Genomic DNA, 19,614 nt, shown 5'->3' on the forward strand with positions numbered 1-19,614 from the left:
TCTATCGTGCAGCGTGCTTGTTGGCTTTCATTCCAGTAAGACATCAAACTCCAAAATTAACCATCCTATGTCAGGACTCGCAGGCTTTCTCAGGAGCCAGCCTGGTCTGGCAGTTATCTGCACCCAAACCAGTTATGCCTGGGGCATGCCAACATGTCTGTTCTGAGTCCGGTGGAAATGACTGGAGTCGGGATCTGTTCCCTGGAAGTCTTTTTAAGTTGGATGCTGCTACCGACGCTGCTGCCACCGAAGGCTACAGTCTCCCTGGCCCTGGTGGCCCTGGGTGTGTTAAATCCGGACAGAGAGCGGGGCTGGGCTGCACCTCAGACTACAGGGGAGAGAGCGCACGAGCTCCAGCTCACCTCATGGCCGTCTCCTTTCGCTAGTCTGGCAGGTGAATCTCTGCCCTGCCCGATTGGCTGCTCGCGGGGCTGCCTGCCTCGGGCGCCCCCGCCCCCGCCCCCGGCTGGCTTTATCCACGTGCGGCCTGGACCGGCCGAGCCTCCCCCCGCCCCATCCCGCCTTGAGGGGCTTTTCAGCAGAGGCGCGAAGGGCCGCGTCGCTGCCCAGCGCGCGTGCGCACCTGCATCGGGAGTGACGTGACCCGTTGTCATGGCAACTGGACGCCGGGGCTGAGGAGCCGCGCGCCCCGCCCCCGGGGCCGGGCCAGAGCGCAGCGGAGCGCCGCAGAGCAGATTAGAGGGTCTGCCGCCGAGCCCCGGTGAGGGAGTGAGGGCTGCAGCCGGCACTTGTGGCTTCCCGCCGAACCAGCTGCTGCGCGCCTGGGGGCAGCCCTGCGCTGGTGTTGTGGTGACCCGCATCTCCCAGGGCGCCCCCAACAGCTTCCCCAGCCCCACCCGCCGGCCTACATGGGGCGCATAAGTCGGGATATGAGTTATGGGGGAGCTGAGCCCCGCTATAAGAGATGAGAGCCCCCTGTAAGATTTGAAAATCATAGCGGGGGGGGTGTCTCTGATTTTATTAGGGCATCTGATGGGCAGCCCCATTTTTTTTTCAGACCCCCCCCCCCCCCCCAGTCAAAATGTAATTCAGACCCTGAAGTTGGTGCTTGAAGCTTGTTAAGAAAAACATTTCCATCTATTTAGTTGGTGGAATAAAAGATATCAACCAGGTTTACCCAAAGAACCTTGTCTGTCCTTGGCATAAGTCATCCATAGGCATCTCACAGGATGGAAAGCAACTGAGGTGTAACAAGAACATCATGAGTGAGTCATGTCTCGCCTGAGCCTATGGCCATTTGACTGCCTGAGGGGCACAGAATCGGACTCCTTTTAAAACCAATTCATTGTCAGCATTATCTCATTTCCTTGCAGTTATTATTTCAAGCATCTCTGTTTATCCTTACACGTGTATGTTAAGAATACAGCAATGTAGTGTAAGAGTGATGTTGTAGCCAGGATAGGCCAAAAATTATTAGGATGATATCTTTTATTGGACCAACTGTGTAGCTGGGATGAAATTAGATAAACTTCTGAATGTAAGACATCCTTCCTCCCTCTCTGATTATAGGAAGCAAGGCACAAGTGAAGCACAGCATAGGGGAGGGGCTGAGCAAAATCCTCCAGTGTAGCAGGGGTGCTGGTTGTAGCCGTATTAGTCTAAGGACACAGCCAAACAAGGTTTTTTGGGTAAACGTGATATCTTTTATTAGACCAACTAAATAGTTAGAAATAGTGTTCTTTGCAAGCTTTTGGGCACAAACACCCTTCTCCAGGCATAGAGAGAATCTCCTGGTATTTTGTGCTCTCCTGGCTGGAACAGAAGCCAAAATGCAAAATGCAGGTCTGTGGAAATGCAAATGCATGGCAGTAAAGGGACGATAGGCGTGGGGGACAATAGGTATAAGACAGGTAGTTGGCGGGGGGATGTTGACCTGGTGATAAAATATAGCTGGTAAAATGTAGAGGTGGTACCTGGGGTTATTGGGTGGCAGGCAGGTTATAATGTGCCATAAATCCAATGAATATATTTAATCCATGATTTTGTATCCAGTAAATGTATTAAGTGAAGTTCATAGGTTTGTCTTTGAAAAGTATTTTGTAAATTCCCTTTGAGGATCACAGCTGAGAGATTGGAGAGAGAGTGGTTTTCTTGTGAGAAATGTGTCCCCACAGGTAGTTGGGTATTCTTGTCTTTGACAGATTTTCAGTTTGCATTCATTCTGGTACACAGTTGTTGTTTGGTTTCTCCTCCGTATTTTTCTATCAGGGTATTTGGTGCACTGGATGAGATAAATTACACTTCTGGAGGTGCAGGTATAAGATCCAAGAACGGTGATGGTTCTGTTGTGGGGTGTAGTTATTGTAGGGGTGGTGGAAATGTGTTGGCAGGTTCTACATTTCTTGTCCTGGCATGGTCTGGATCCATTCAGTGTGTTTTGGGTCATAGGAAGTTTGCTTCTGATTATGAGGTTTGGTCCTTGTTTAAAGGCTAAGCTGGGTGGTTTTGAAATGATCTCTTTAAGAACTGGGTCTTATTCTAGTATGGGTTGCAATTGTTTGAGGATTTTCCGTATAGGTTCCAGGGAAGGATGGTATGTCATAACTAATGGGGTGTGATTCATGGGGATTTTCTTTTTTGTACTGCAACAATTCTTCATGTGGTATCTGGATGGCTCTTTCAAAAGTGCAATTTATCTCTCTGGAGGAGTGTCCTTCAGTCAAAGCCCTTTTGAGATTTGCAAGGTGATGGGTGTTCTCAGTGCAAATTTGGTGGTATCAGAGGACTTGGCTGTATATTACAGCTTTCTTGGTGCATTTAGGGTGATTGTGTAGATATACATGTTGGTCCATGTGGTTTCTTGTATATGGTGTTAGCAGGCACACAATTAGCAGAAGAAAAGAAGCTGAATACTAGGAGATCAATGCCTATCAAAACAGGAAATATTGGGGGGGGGGGCGCAGTGTTAGTTTCACCTTCCTTGTGTGGAAAGAACTCAAGAGTTGGATAAATTATCTATAAATCCAATATCAATGTTTAATCCTTGGTTCTTAGTGACCAGACAGCTTATGGATTTTTGTTCCCAAATTCTCCTTTTAAAGGTAGATTTCCCTTGAGCACCACAGATAGCAAGGACAGAGATGGAGTGGTTGTTCTGTGAGAAATGTGCTCCTAGGTTGCTGGCAAGCAAGGTTCTTTGGGTAGATGTGATATTTTTTTTAGACCAAGTAGTTGGAATAAAGTTCTTTGCAAGCTTTCAGGTGCAATCACCCTTCTTCAGGCACAGGGAGTCTCTGCTGTTCTGTGATCTCCAAGGAATGAAAGAAACTGACAGACATGAAAAAAACCCAACACTTGACCAGAAAAGGAAGTATGCTAGTTCGACCTGGCTTCCCAGTGTCTATATAGATCGGGTGCTTCACCAGGGCTTTTTGGCACTTTTATCTAATAGCTCATTCAATCAGTTTTTATATAAAAATGCCAAAAAGCCCCAGTGAACCACCCAGCCTATACAGACGTTGGGCAAGCCGCCTCTAACAATAATAGGCTATTTTTTAAGTATTAACCTTCATATATATATATATATGAATGTATATATGAAGGATGGATATATATTTTAACCTTCATATATATGAATGAGTGAGTGAAAGTGAAAAAGTAAAAAAAATAATTTCAGGACCTTCTTAAATGAATCCCAGGGTCTGATTATATCATGAAATTCCCAAAGAACAAATTTTGCCTCGGGGGCACAAGGGTATGGGGAGGGGGATGGCTCTTCCCCACTGCATGCACCCCTGGAGGAGGCATGGGGGTCATGTGTCCCATGGCTTTATGCATGGGGTGAGGACGGACTGCCTGCTGTGGGCTCAGGGCCAGGGGCTGCGTGCTGGGCTGGGGCTGCACTCAGGGCGGGCAGGGATGGGGCGGACGGCAGCAGCGGCACTGGGAGGGGTGGCTACAGGGTGGCGGCTACAGGGTGAGCTACAGCCACCCCAAAATTTCTCACATGCTGTGGCTGCACACATGCATGTGGCATTTATCGGTGATATGATCAGCTACACTGGCCAAAAAAAGCCAATTGCTGATAATGTCAATTTTCCTTTTATCAATGCTGATCCAATATGGACCAATACATCAGTGCACCACTAAAGTAGTCAAATTAAAGACAAATTTTGCTTAAAAAATCATAAATAACTAGACTGTTCAATTATTTTATAATCACTAGCTAAGTCTACTAATGTTAAAGTATATGTTGCTTTATTAAGTTTCCACACTTTCTTTTTTCAGTATTTCTGAAACTGAAAAAAACATAACAAACAATTCTGCAATGGCTGAAAATTTGCCAATAAGTACATCACCTGAAAAAGAGAAAGATGAAATCAGAGCAGATCTACATATTGAAGAGTTGAACCTCTTTCAGGAAGAGGTTCCCAAGATTGATACTAGGAAACACTTATTACAATCAATAGGTGATCTTGAAGTGGCTAGAAAATCATCAGTTATGTTTTTTGAAAACAAACTTGACCTCAAAGCAGATCTACATACCAAAAAAGTGAATGAAAATATGTTTGAAGTTACTGGAACAGAAGCCAATAATGATATAGTAAACTCACTTCAAACCGTTACCAGGATGGAAAAATTATCAGAAAATGTGTCACCTGAAAAAGAGGGGATGGACAACATAGCACAGTGTAACAATGATGGTATAAGGGAACCTCCCCAAAATGTTTCTGAAAAACGTATCAAGAGAAACATATTAAAACCAGCTGAAATTTTTCAAATAGCTGAAGAATCCTTACCTGCTGCTATTCCTGAAATAAAGAGTGATGAATTCCCAGCTGACATAAATGCTGAAGGACCAATGGGATTGCCTCAGAAAGTGTCTGAAAGAGATATGGAAAAACACACATGGTCACCAGAAAACCTGGACATTTCTCAAAAGTTGGAAACAATCATGTTAGCTGATATCCCAGCTGATGTGAACCTTGAAGGACTAAAGCAAATCCCTACAGACACTGCTAAAGGAGATGCCAAAATAGGCATGTTGCAATTAGTACAGAATTTTAAAATGACTGAAAGGATACCAAAGCACATTTTGTCTGACATAAAATATGAGCACTTCACAGTTAAATTAAATGATAAAAGACTAAGGGAAATGCCTCAAATAGTATTTAAAATCCACACTTTAAAATATTTACACTTAAACAACAATGAATTGAAAACTTTACCTGAAAATCTAGGTAGTCTAAGAAACCTGGAAATCTTATCAATTGAAGGAAATGGGTTGATGTCATTGCCATCTGAAATTTCTCTACTGTATAAACTGAGAGTTTTGAATATCAGTCACAACCAACTGTCACATCTCCCTAAAGAGTTATCAAAGCTTGTAAGTATTAAACAACTCTTTGTCAATCACAATAACATTGAGGAATTCCCTAGGGCATTGGAAGGTCTTGAAACCCTGGAAAATTTAAATCTTGATGGAAATAATCTAATGACTCTTCCAGAGACGATGGTTAGCATGAAAAATTTGAGAAGGCTCAACATTGATTCCAATCAGATCTTAATATTCCCCAAAGTCCTCTGTTACCTTCCAAATCTGATCACACTCAGCATATCTGGGAATCTAATTCAGAGTTTACCAAAGGATGTTAAACAGCTCAAGAGACTACAGGAACTTTCAATGAATCATAACAAACTTACCTTTTTGCCTGTGCAGCTCTTTCAACTGACAAAACTAGAAAAGCTCAGGTTAGATGATAACAAATTGGAAGTACTTTCTGATAAAGTTGAGAACTTACAAGAACTTAGTGTTCTTAGCCTTGCCAATAATTTATTCAAGAACATTACAGAGAACCTTTGTAATTGTACCCTGCTGAGACATCTTTTTCTTCATGGTAATCAGTTAACACAACTTCCTAATAATATGCATAAACTAAAATATTTAAAGAAACTTTGTGCCAGCAGAAATCAAATGAACACCTTGGATGACCAACTGTCGCATATTAAAGAACTCTCTATTTTAGAGTTTTCAGGAAATTCATTAACACACATTCCTGTTGAAATGAAGAACTGTACACAAATAACTAAGGTTGACCTGAGCAATAATAAACTTTCTAGGTTTCCAGCTGTATTGTGTGCACTGGTTACTCTTAAACACTTAAACCTCAGTGAAAACTGTATTTCAGAAGTAATTCCTGAAATTTCTTTTATTAAACTTTTGGAGCATCTAGAATTGAGTAGGAACAAACTGTCCTCATTTTCTGCACACTTGTGCAGTTTTACAAAACTAACTTACTTAAATTTAAGCCAAAATGAAGTGAATAACATTCCAGCAAACATCTCTAATATGCAGTCTCTCCAGGTTCTACTTTTAGGCCATAATAAATTTGTCTCATTTCCCAAAGAACTGTGTGTTTTAAAGTGTCTACAGACACTTGATCTTTCAGATAATGAGATACAGAGCATTCCCTCAGAAATTGGTTATCTGCAAGTGATCAGAAATTTAAATTTGTCAAACAATCATTTTGTATCTTTTCCATCTGAAATATGTAATCTTTCATCACTGAAGAAACTGGAGTTTTCCCAAAAAAGTGGTCTGAAGGTACGTAAAAACTGTGTTCTTTAGGAATAAAAAAGCCCATAGACCTGACAGATTTCTGTACTTCAAAATTATTAACTGCAATTAACAAGATTTCCTCCTAGTAGGCATTATGTCTTTTTGTAATGCATCTACAATTAACAAAGAACTGAAAAACAGTTTTTAAAGGAATTAAAATTTAATTTAAGTTTAATTAGCCTGAAGTATCTTCTTAACATTAACGTTGGTTATATAAATATTAAATATTCAAGATAATGTAACACAATCTGCTGATTTTACAATAAAATCTCTTTAGAAAGTTTAGGCCTGATATTGACCTCACTATGCTTAAAATCAGGAATATCTCAGTTTGTCATTCTGATTTAAAAAAGATTCAAATTGATATCAATAATCTAAGTGTATCCTACTCCTCTAACACTTCCACTCTGGGCCTTCTATCCAGATGAGTATTATCAGTAGGCAAAATGACTAATTAGAATTCTGTGAATAATCCTACCTGATACTTCTCTATAAAAAAAGAAAAGAAAACCTTTATTTTTCTATTCTGCCTCTCAGAATTAATTTATGTTGTTCAGTGATTTCTTACAGATTTCAGCATGAGTAATTATACAAGCACTTTGACTAATTATAATACAGAAAAATGCCTTATACTTCTACAATTATTTTTTTCTGAGTTGTTTTATTTTTGAAGGTTTTTTATGGGGAAGAGCAGAACTTCTCTGACCTCTTTAGAATAAAATGGGCAGATGTGCAACTTATGCAGACAAATTCAGACAGTGACACTAGGCCAGTAAAAAAAATCAGAACAAACATTAGTACTGTTTCTGAAGCAAATCCTTTATCATAATCTACCACTTATAATTTTAGAATGTAAAGACACACAGACCTGTTTATAGACTATCAGAATTTACATATAGAGGATTATTTGCTTTCATAATCTTTCTTCCACCAAAAATTTAAGAATCAGCCTTTCACCACCTCATTTTTTACAAGCCTTACCGTTTGGACATTACGAAAGTTGTCTGTGATCCATTACAAGGAACTGCTTCCCGTATTTGCAGGGGTATAGAGTATATTGTCTCTAGTGGGTTATGGAATAGAGAAAATCCCACACAATTTACTGATTCGTTTTGATGCACTGGCTGGGGGAGTAGTTAGCTGATTGCACGATTTCACAATGATTACACTCTTAATTCATACAACACAATTTTATTTTAAAATTCTTTGCTACACATATAACACTGCTTAGCTTTAAGAAATACCACAAACATTAAGAACACAATAATTACATATATAAGAAACAATGCTCCGAATGCACTTCCTTCCCAAACAATGCTATAAGAATTAGTATTACAAAAACAACTACAATTACAACTAAAAGTTAAATTTGAATCAATACTATTATTTTCATAATATACTTACAATCCTAGAATTCCGAGAAGCCAAACACCTAAATATGGTTTCATTCCTCAGTAGTACAATTTAATGGGTTGGCCTCAGTAGTATGGTTCAATGGGCTCGCCTCAGCAATACGATTCAATGGGCTGGCCTCAATACTGATAGGACTAAGTCCCCTTCCTTCAGTCCCTTTCGCGCGCTCTGCAGCTTCAGCGTGAACTAAGAGATTCATGTTCACGGAGAGGGTGGTTCAGGTGATCAATCTGATCCGGTCTACACTTGCAATTCTTCCTTCGTTGTTCTGCAAGTGTGATAACCTCCAAATTGGAAGAGTAGGTTACAGTTTTTATTGAGTGAGTTGCCGTCTTGGGCCACTCCTACCCAAATCTGTCATTACTCCCAAATTTGGGCTCGGATCTTACTTAACAGATTCTTTTGCTTGGTAATCAGTTTCTTTTGTTGATCATTTTAATTACTTTGGGGAACTTCCATACCACTGCAAGTGACCTTTTCTTTCCAATTTTTTCAAAGGCCCTAGGGTTTGATCTCTTGAAACTTGGGATATTTGCTTAAGGGTCATTTTTAGGTTCTCTTTGTTAAAGGCCTCTAAAGATAAAATTCAAGAGTTAAGACTTTGAGCAAAGTCAGGACCTTCCGCACGTAGACCAAAACAATGGCCTAGATAAGAAGATAAATCTTGTCTTCTTCCTAAACTGGCTAATGGGCAACTATTACAAACATTCAAACTATTTCATTCAATATGATATATATAATTAATAAACCTGTTCTCCAGACCTGTGCCTTCTACAGTAATAACTGATTACATTAAGACAGTATTTAGCCTTACCAGAGTAAAAAGTTAAACAGAAGATTTATCCTCATTGGATCTTTGAGTGTTATGAAAAAAAAGGAAAGAGAAAAAAATATTTTTTCCTTATACCTGAAAAAGAGTGGAAGTAGAAAGTGATTTTTTTCCTGCAGAGAGAAAAGTCCTTTCTCTAACAATTCAGCAATATATACACTATCCTTTCTTACAGTTTTATCATTGGTCTGATAAAAATGTTCTAGTATTTTGCCTAGAGACAGTTCCTCAAGATTCTTTACATAGCACCAACATTCATATTGGAAAACAAGTCATTATCCATCAGCTTGGAAAGTAAGGAACTCTTATTAATAGAAATTATTCACAGAAAAAACAGCATTTTGCAAATAGGAATAACTACCTGTTTAGCATTGTGTGTAAAAAAATGTTGTAATTAAAGGAATGAACGTTGTAATAATAATCTTTATCTCTTTGCCAGTTAACTAAACTTCCAGAGGAGCTGTCTAAACTAATTTGCCTCCAAGAGTTTGATATCTCTCATAATGCACTAAAGGAAATTCCAGAAGGCATAGGGGAATTGAAATACTTGGTCAGTTTAACTGCAAATAATAATTGTATTAATCAGCTTCCTAAATCTATTATTTCACTGAGTAGTCTACAGCACCTTAATTTGAGTGGTAAGTATCAGGTGCCCAATTCCTTAGTTAAATGCAAGCATAAAAATACTGAGCCAGTAAAGGGTATAAATAAGTCAAACAAGGAAAGGGATTGAGTGGCAAATACATAATAATAAAAAGATTGGCAGTTTTTATGTATACTGCTGTATCATTCCTACCTTCATTTCATAACCTCTTTGAAGTTTAGCATCTCTCAGTATGTTTATGGTAGTTTCCAAATTGTTTAATTATACAAATGACCTGATTTTACTGTACATGAACAGAAGACTATTAAAGGCTTGAAAGTATCTGTTTCTGCCATATATAAGTATCAATCGCTATTACATAAGAACATAAGAACTGCCATTTACTAGGTAAAACCATAGGTTCATCTTGCCTAGTATCTTCTATCACACAGTGACAGACAGTGGATGCCAGAAGAGAGTGATCAGCGTATGACCAGAGTTGTTTTTCCATTGGTCCTGTCTCACTTGCAGCCTCCAGAATTCAAGGTCTAGGAAGTTCTAATTCAGAGGCTGTATCCCTAACTCCCATATTTCAATAGCTACTGAAGCAACTTTCCTCCAAGAATTTTGTCCAGTCCCTTTTTGTCTGGTAACATCCACAATATCTAGTGGCACACTTTAACTGCACATTGTGTGAAAAATAAATTTATTTTGTTAGTTTTAAACTTACTGCCTACTAGTTTAATTTTATGACCCTTGGTTTTTATATTGTGAAAGATAGTAAATAATAAATCCCTATTTACTTTCCCCCCACCATTTAGTATTTTTAAATCCTTATGTCCTCCCTCAAGCATCTGTTTTCTAAACCGAATAGGCCTAACCTCTTCAGTCTTTCCTCATATGAAAGCCTCTCAATACCACTAATCATCCCTGTTATCCTTCTTTGTATCTTCTCTAGCTCTATATCCTTTTTGAGATGTGAGGACCAAAACCGGGCACAATATTCAAGATGTGAAATGGGTTTATAAAAGAGCATAATGATACTTTCTGCTTTGTTCACAGTGGTCTTCTTTGGCAATTCCTCACAGTCGAGGATGATTGTCTTCCATGATTGTCTTATCTGTGGGTCTGAAGATGGCTGATGAGGCTGATCCAGAATCAACAGACTCTGTTGCAACTTGGGCATGTGTTTCTGTGTAGGGTGGGTGGCTCTGGATTCTTAATTTGGTCCGCGACACACTCTTTCTACCGCTCCTGCTTTTCTGTCTCCTGTTGATGTAAGGTTCCAAAGTCCTGAGATCCTTGCAGCAGACTCTTCCTTCATTTGGGGGAGTCTTGGGTGATAATCTCTGATGAGCTGATGTTGCATTTTTTCAACTTGGCCTTAAGGATGTCCTTGATGTGCTTCCTCTGCTCTCCTTTTGAATGTATTTCTTGACTGATGTGGGAGAATAAAACTTGTTTTGGGAGTTTGGAGTTGGATGTCTGGATGACATGCCCGGCCCACCAAAGTTGATGTTGGATGATCATCACCTTGATGTTCATGGTGTTTGCTTGCAAGAGGATGCTAATGTGGGTGCATCTATCTTCCTATTGGATTCAAAGGATTTTCTGCAGGCAGCTTTGATGGTATTTCTCCAGCAACTTGAGGTGTCTTCTGTACATTGTCTTTTGTCAGCTCCATATTGGAGAACTATCATCATGCCCATAGCTATGCCCTGGTTTGGAAGAAGTGCTGCTGTTAAAAGTGATGAAGTGGATGATTTTTGCAATATGTTGTGGTTGTACATTTGAATGTAGTCCCTATTCTTGTAGGTATTTCAGTGTGGGATACTTGTGTACATGTTAGTGACATTCATGGTTGAAAGTATGGCCTTCTCAGGCAGGTGGTTGATGTTTTGGATCTTGTTGAAGTTAGCTGTCTTGTAGAGAACTTGCTCTTTGAGTGACAAGTGGTTTCAGGATGGTATCTATGAATCCTGATAGCGCTTCAACAAGGGTACTGCAGTTGGATGAGTCTGCTAGGTTATCTTGTTTGTGAATCTTCAGGAGTATATAAAATATTCTTGAGGTGGGAAAGTGATGGTGCCTGTACGTGAGCATGGAGGCTGCTCCAGTGTGCTGTAATTACAGCATGTCAGAGCAGACTCAATCGAGTCTGCTGGATTGTGGTAATTACCGTGCTCAACCAGCCTCTGCATCTTGTGTATTAGTGTCCCCATGCTTCAAAATGGCAGCAAGAATGATTTATCTAAAGCTTGTTCAATGAGTTTTAGACAAAGCACCCCGACTGCCATTTTGAAGTGCAGGGACACTGATACAAGAGATGCTCCATGTGCTTTAATTAGAGTGGCTTTCAGAGCTGTTTTAATTATAGTGTTCCCCTCTCCCCCCATCCCTGGATCACATTTAAAAATGCCCTGAGGGATTAATGCAAGCAATTTCTCATGAAGGTGGCACAGAAAGGATATGATATTTTTCAGTCTGAGAGTGAATACTGGTATGGGCTCCTCCCCAAGTTCTTTATACTGGCTGGTGTCTGACAGTTGTCTGTTAGTCATTCTCAGTCCTCAAGACTACATCAATGAGACTCTCTTCCTTTGTTTGCTGGTTTGATTACTAATTTGTTGTTGGATCGTAAGGGATTCTAGCTTTTTCTTTGTTAAGGAGAGAGGTTGTGGTAGTCCTGGCTTTTGTTGGAAATTTCCCTTGTAGCTTTCTTCCTAAAGCAGTCAATGTGACTGTTCAATGTATGGTTCTATCTGAAGGGAGGTGTCCAGCCAGATATTTTTGTTGTTTGACTTGTTGGCTACAAAGGATCAACTCATAGGATCATCATAAAATTCTAGTTTATTAGATGGATGCAAAAGTCAGATCATAAACCTTGGGGCTGATCCCCTCAAACACACGCACATTCATGCACACACACACAAGCTAGCTATGAATACTAAGCAAGAATACTAGTGTCAAGATATAACTATCCCCAACAGCTGGAGTCTGCCATCAATGGCCAGTTGAGGCTTCAGTGTGATGTTGCTTCAGAAAGGGGTTGCCGGGTGGTTCCATCTGGCTGGACAGGCAGGGTGCTGGTCAGGTCAAAGAGGGCACCATTGGGGGTCATTCCTCGCTGCCTTTTATTCCTCTCTGGCAGACTTTGGTGACTCCCCAATTCTCGGGCTTGCCCAATCCAGGGGTCATTGATTTCATGGGATGTCCCCCTTGGTGGCTGCTGGATGGCAGCTGTCAGCCCCAGGGGTCACGTCCACAAGTACGTGCAGTCTCGGGAGTCCGTTGATGAATTTTGATTAATTCATTGCCTTGACGAATAGGGCTCTGGGAGCGGTTGATCTGAAGTCCCTTCCTCTTCCATTTCCCTGACCATATGAAAGTTAAGTCCCTTCACTGGCATTCTCTACACTAGTTCAGACTTTGTCTCACCCTCAAGTTCCTGCTAAACTTTCCTACTTGCTTCTCACTTTCAGTTCATCCCATTTCTACTTTTGTCTCCCAAATTCTTCTAAATAAGCCCCTCTGGATCCTCTTCTCTCTCTCCTGCACTCATTTTAAATGGTTCCTTTAATTCTTCATTCTTTTTCTACGTTGTCATTGAAGTACTTTTCCATTTCTTGTATACAGGGTACATCTACACATCTTCTCTCTCAACCTTAAAATTTACTAGTCTCTGATGTACTATTTGTATCTGTTTTAAAGCCTGATCCAAACTCTGTGGAAAACATCCTATTAGGTTCCAATAGCTTTAAAATCAGGTCTTAAATAGTAAACTTCTTGAGGCAGAGAGAACATTTCCTCATGTGTGTAGTGATGAGCTTGTTATCAGAATAAAAAGTAAAATGTTTTTATGGTTTTACTGCTCATTCCCAAAATGTTTTTAAAATTAACAAAATGCAAATATCAACTATTCTCATGTATTTTGTCAGGAAATGAGCTGGTATCTTTGCCTGATGGTCTCCATCATCTTCATTTGCTGACAGATATAAATTTTGATGGGAATTCTCTTATCAGACCACCACAGGAAGTCTGTAAAGGAAAACAACTACATACCATTGTACGCTATCTGGAAAGTGCTGATGAAAGAGATGGTATGTTAAGAACAAATACTTTGTAAGGCATTCTATAAAGCACTGTGTTAAAGTATTAAAAGGTAGCTTACTATAGCAGCTAGTAATCAATGTTATTAATTTAAGAAGTCAGTATTGGTCCTATGTCTCCTCCGGTGATTTTGGTTAGTGTCAACAGCACTTAAAACATGATTAACCTATAATATACCTAACTATAGCATCAAGTGATGGTAAAAGGTTTAAAAGGATTTTAAATAGTTTTGGGTAAGGTCTTGCATACAGGGATTCTTTATGTTTAAAGAAAAAGGAGTTACGGCTGTACATCAGTGTCTAGTACTCTTTTCAGAGGGGGAAGTTGACAACCAAAACCAGAAACATGATCTAGGACAGTGGTTCTCAACCTTTTTTGTACTGGGACCAATTTGCCAAGATTGATGGCTTGACCTGACCCACAACTACAGCCCAACCCACAGGCCCCTGCCTCCCCTGGCCTTGCTGGCAACCCTCACCCTCAAGCTCAGGCCAAAGCGTGCCACTGACCCAGGCATGCAGCTCCCTGCTGCAAAGGACCATCCCTGCCTCCTTTCCCCACTCAAGGGCCAGGAGCCTTTTCCCCTCCCAACAACTCCACTTACCCTGCCACAGCCCTGTACCTGGCCACTGTCCCCAGCGCTGGCAGGAAGGCGCGCACACACACACACACACACACACACACACACACACACACACACACACACACACACACCCCCCCCCGCAGCCCTCCCTGGACCTCCATGCCCCGCTCCCCATATTTACTTGCATCCAATGGCTAGGGCTGCTCCCACAACCCAGCCTCACTCTATGTTGGTCACGTGCATGTGCACACGTGTGCCTGCTGCCTCCAATCATCCCAAGTAGCCACTTGCACACTGGAACACTGCCAGCCTACAAGGGGAAACCTATGCTTTCACAGGTTTTTCTGGCAACCTGCTCCCAACCCTTTCAAATATTCTTGCAACCCACTTTTGGGGTGCAACCCACTGGTTGAGAAGCACTGATCTAGGAAATACACTGAAACAAAAATAAACAGGAATCCAAGAAGTGTAAAGTTAAGGCCACAATTCTCACCTCAGATCCTAAACTAACAACTCTGCCATTCTGGGAAGGCAATGTAAAATGAGTACCTCAAGTAGAAGTTAGGGTAGATTTGTACCTCATAGACAAACTAAAGTAGATTGTATATATAGCACAAGCTTTGTGAGGCCAAACTCACTTCGGTGTTTGATGAAGTGGGACTGGGCTCACAAGTGTGCGGTAGATATCTACCTACCTACTTTGGTTAGTCTACAACAGGGGTGGGCGATTATTTTGGGCAGAGGGCTGCTTACTGAGTTTTGGCAAGCCATTGAGGGCCACGTGACAGGCAGCTCAGGGCGGTTAATATTAATTTTCTAAGTTTTTAGGGGCCCTGCGGGCTGGATAGAATGGCCTGGCAGGCCGCATCCAGCCCCTGGGCCACATTTTGCCCACCCCTGGTCTACAAAGTACAAATCTACCTGCCTTCTATTTGACTTCAGCTGATACGGCTAATGACATCTCTCTGCTAGTGAATCTCACCCATTCCTAGTACCACCTGGCACTTTCTCAACCCCCCAGAATTCATACATACTAACACATCCATGCATAGATACATTGTCTTAGCACCAGAGGAAAATGTGCCTATAGTCTCTATCTAAATTGTTCTTGTTTGGGTTTATTAAAGGGAAGAACGTTTATTAAAGGGAAGAACCCTTTAATAAAAAGGTTTTATAAATTGCATTTTCTAAACAATAACACTTATGTTTATATTTAGATAAAATCCTGCATAAGGTATTAAAGATAATTGCTGGAAATGTTCCCCTTGAACATTTTGAATTTTTCTGCCAGAAACTGCAACTTACTAATGCTGAAATTAAGGATCTTGAAAATAACAGGTTAGTTACAAAATAATCTAAAAAATAATTTTATTCTCAGTATACTTTAGTTTCTCTTACTATTTATGCCATTTAATAAGTATTTATAATATGTGTATATGTGCATTATAGAATATTAAAATATATCTATATTTTCATTATAGAGCCTCTACTATTTAGTTTATTTTAAAGAATTTTAAATGTCTAACACTATTCAAATATATCTTGAGAATTTGATCCTTGACTTTCTTAAACACTTCTTCACTTTGCTTTCTTATTTTTTCTATTAGGGCTCTTGAATTGGAAGGAAAGATCTCTTGTGCACTGGGAATTTGGAAAAGTGAAAACCAAATACTGACTCCTGCTGAAATGACAGATCAGTTGATTAGAATCTTAACAATGACTGGCTTGCATTACCTGACCAACAAAGTGAAAGCTTTAAAACTCTATACACAAGCAGTAAAATTCTAAATACTTGATGCACATATAAGTATTTCTATTTGAGAACAGGATGGAGGCTTCTGGGTTAACTTCTGAAAATATTATGGCTATGATTGTGCTATAACTTAGGAGGAGCTGAATAATCAGAAGTTTTTAGAATTTATGTCTCTTGCAAACATTTATTGAGCTAAAATGAAAAAAGCCTCTTACTATATACTTCCTAATCACCTACAAACTGAATTTATCAGTTCACTGTATTATAGGGTCTGATCCAAAGTATGCTGAAATTGATGCATCTCAAGCTGGTCCAGAGAGGTGATACTCACCCTCTATGCGACTTTGGTCAGACTGCAGTTGGAGTACTGTGTCCAGGTCTGGGTGCTGCACTTCAAAAGGGATGTGGCCAGCCTGGAAAGGGTTCAGAGGAGGGCCACCCGCTTGGTGAGAGGGCAGCAGGACAAGCCCTACAAGGAGAGACTGAGGGACCTGAACCTGTTCAGCCTCAACAAGAGGAGCCTGAGGGGGGACCTCATGGCTGCCTACAAACTCATCAAGGGAGATCAACAGCAAATAGGCAGAGCCCTTTTCTCCTCAGCACCACCTGGGGTGACAAGAAACAATGGTAATAAGCTGATGGAGAATAGGTTTAGGTTAGAGATCAGAAGGCAATATTTTACAGTTAGGGTGGCCAAAATCTGGAACCAGCTTCCCAGGGAAGTGGTCCTCGCCCCTACCTTGGGCAAATTCAAGAGGCAGTTGGATGATCACCTGTCTGGGGTCTTGTGAACCCAGCATTCATTCTTGCCTGTGGCAGGGGGTCAGGCTAGATGATCTGTTCAGGTCCCTCCTGACCCTAGCTACTATGAATCTATGATAAGAACACCTCAAATTGAAGGATTTTTTTTTTAACTTTTAAAAGGCTTTTTTATTATATTTATGTTTAAATGTAGAAGGTAGGGCAGTGTAACACCTTAAAGACAAACTAATTCAGAGAAGCATGAGCTTTTGTAGTTAACAATGTACATTGTTAGATGCTGTTACCTTCTGCCTGACTTCAGACTAACCCAGCTAAACCAACTCTATGTTTAATGTAGTGTCTGTGCACACTGTGCCCTTTAAATTACTTGTATTACATTTACTAGACAATTGCCTGTCAAGAATGACTGGGGGGGGGGGGGGGAAGGGGCTGGGGAAGGGGCTGGGATGGAGTGCCACCACCTAACGCCCCAGGCTGCTGCTGTTCTGCCTCTTGCAGGGAGCAGGGTGGGGGAGCTGAGGCCAGCGCTGCTTGCCTCAGTTCACCCACCCCCTGTCCGGTCCTCGGTGCTGCTTGCATGAAGTGGGGTGGGGGAGCCAAGGCCTCGGCTCCCCTGCCCTCTGTCCAGTCCTTGGCGTGGCTTCAGAATCATGGCAGCACAACCCCACGCTTGGAGCACTCTGACTGGCTGTTTCCGTCAGCCAATCAGAGTGTGAATAAAGCGTTACAGACAGACAGACGTAGGCTTTTATAATATTAGAATTTCCAGGGATAAAGCAGAATACTCAGGGGTTGGAACATGAACACATTTTGAGGGAAAGAGAATTCTTGGCTGCCTGATAATGAGAGGACATGCTGAAAATACACAAGTAGTATTGGCCTCTGATATGGCATTCTCTCTCTAGTTTTGCCTGATAGTGACACATCCATGCACAAGGATGTGAACAAGGAATGTTGTAGTGTAGTTTAATTGAAAAATGGGAAATAAGTTATAGCAGGGCTGTTTGACTTGTGAGCAGCTGGGGGACAATACACTGCACAGACTCCACACTTCGCTATACTTAGAGTAGCCTGTGTGCAAGGAATACCAGATCTGTTCTCAGACTTTGGGTGTATGTCAACTGAAGTCAAAAGTGTGACTAAAGGATGTGTAAGTGTTCCCTCAGTAGCTTTAGTTGACTAACGATAGTGTAACAGGGGGCCTACTCAGGGCCAATCTCGCTATGGCCCGCCCACCTATTCCTAGGCCAACCGCCCGCATTCTCACCTGCCATGCCTTGATGGTATAATTGATTGATAGATGTTAATTAAGCGAGAGGCTACCCATTTCATGCCCCGATGCCAGGGGGCGCTATCTGCGGCTCCTTTCCTCCCCTACACCGCAGCCCAAGCCTCGCAGATGGCATCTCCATGTTCTTTCAGTCACCAGCCCCCCACTGGGCCCCAGAATCCTCCTATTGAACCCCACCTAGATTATTCCCCTCAGGCAGCCTCTTTTGCTGTCCTACCGGGCAGCATAGCTCCCTGAGCTGGTTCTCCTTCAGGTGTGGCCCCCCCCACTGAGATCTTCAGCTCATCTAGCCCTGGCCCACCTCCAGGCCAGTCAGGACCCCAGGCTCTTGTGCACTCCTCACGGTGGCCCCCTGGCCCTTCGACCCTTCCAGTCCTGGCCCCAGCATGAGCCAGTCAGGGGAAACCCAGACAGGCCTGAGTCTATGCCCCTTATTCTTTCTCTGAGGGTCCACCCTCTGGGCCCTCCAAACAAGGGGTAACCCACCCAGTTGTGGGGGCTAGGGGTTAAGGTGCCCTTACCTGCCTTTCACCAGGGTGATAACTGCCCTGGCATTTCCTGGGGGCTCCCACTTCACTGGGAGCCCCACTGTTACCAGATTTGCCCATTACTTTGGGGTGTGCTCATTTATTAGGGATAGTTTCTAGGGTCTTGGTGATTCTGTCAATGTGCTGCTTGTGTTACTATACAGAGCTGTATCTCTCCCTTCTGCAAGCCCTCACCCCCAATGGAGCTATCTTGCAGGACTCAATCTCAATGGGGCTGGGTTCCTCCAATCACCAAATCAGTCATACACACAAATACACACAAATTAACGTGACACGCCTGACCCGGCCGAGTTGATCAGCATGGACAGGCTGACGCCCTCATATGCCAAGAATCAGTTCATTAGAGCAACAATAAACTGCAGTCAGACACAAGTACACAGGTAAACAGAATCCCTCTGAATCCGGCTGGGTGTCCAGCTGACACCCTCATGGGCCAGCATTCAGTTCATAAGGGCACGTCCGAGTCAAATTGGGTCAATCAGCCTGTACAAGCTGATCCCCTTATGTGTTTCAAACTCAGCACGTCCCAATCTTTGGCCTCTTGATGAGCAGACCCCACAATATTTTTGGGCTTCACAGGGATCTTTAGCTTAGGTAAAAGAAGTGTTGCTGCAGAGCACGGGAGGAAAGAGAAGCAGAGAAGGAAAAATATATCCAGTTACTACCAGTTTGACTATAAAAGTTATTTATTGCTAAGCATATGAAATATATAATGGTACTAGTAGTAATAGATATGCAAAAGAAAAACAAACACAAACAATTACAGTACTACCCTGGTTTCACTAAGTATTTGGGGAAACTTAGCTCAAGCTTAACTGATACAGTTCAGGTTCAGAAGTTTATGCCTAGAGTGAAAAGAGAGAGAGCGTGCTGGGATCTCACCAGTCCAAGGTACTCGGGCTGCAAAGCTGACAGGCACAGTCCTTGAAGGGAGATGATCTGTTCTTCCAGTGTCCCAAGAACAACAGGAGATGGTGTCAGCACAGGAGTTTTTCTTCTTTCTTTCTCTCTTCTTTCTTCTTCTTTCTTGAAGCACACACACTTTTTACACTTTTTTACCCTCAGTTCAGCTGCTTCGAAGCATCCTCAATTGTGTAAATCATTGTCTTTTCTATTGACAAGGGGTTATCTGGTTTGGAACATCTCAAGAAACTGATTGATA

General features: G+C 41.7%; 1 protein-coding gene across 1 annotated transcript; it reads left to right on the top strand.

The window, feature by feature from the left end:
• Positions 1–636: 636 nt before the first annotated feature.
• On the top strand, positions 637–15,892 carry LRRD1 (leucine rich repeats and death domain containing 1). Its single transcript, XM_014603251.3, has 6 exons — positions 637–721; positions 4,249–6,565; positions 9,262–9,460; positions 13,344–13,505; positions 15,316–15,436; positions 15,706–15,892. Exons 2-6 carry the CDS (start codon positions 4,289–4,291, stop codon positions 15,884–15,886), a joined length of 2,940 nt encoding a protein of 979 aa, XP_014458737.3. The 5' UTR covers positions 637–721; positions 4,249–4,288; the 3' UTR covers positions 15,887–15,892.
• Positions 15,893–19,614: the final 3,722 nt, after the last annotated feature.

Source organism: Alligator mississippiensis, chromosome 5 (assembly GCF_030867095.1).
Source record: "Alligator mississippiensis isolate rAllMis1 chromosome 5, rAllMis1, whole genome shotgun sequence".
Lineage (NCBI taxonomy): Eukaryota > Metazoa > Chordata > Crocodylia > Alligatoridae > Alligator > Alligator mississippiensis.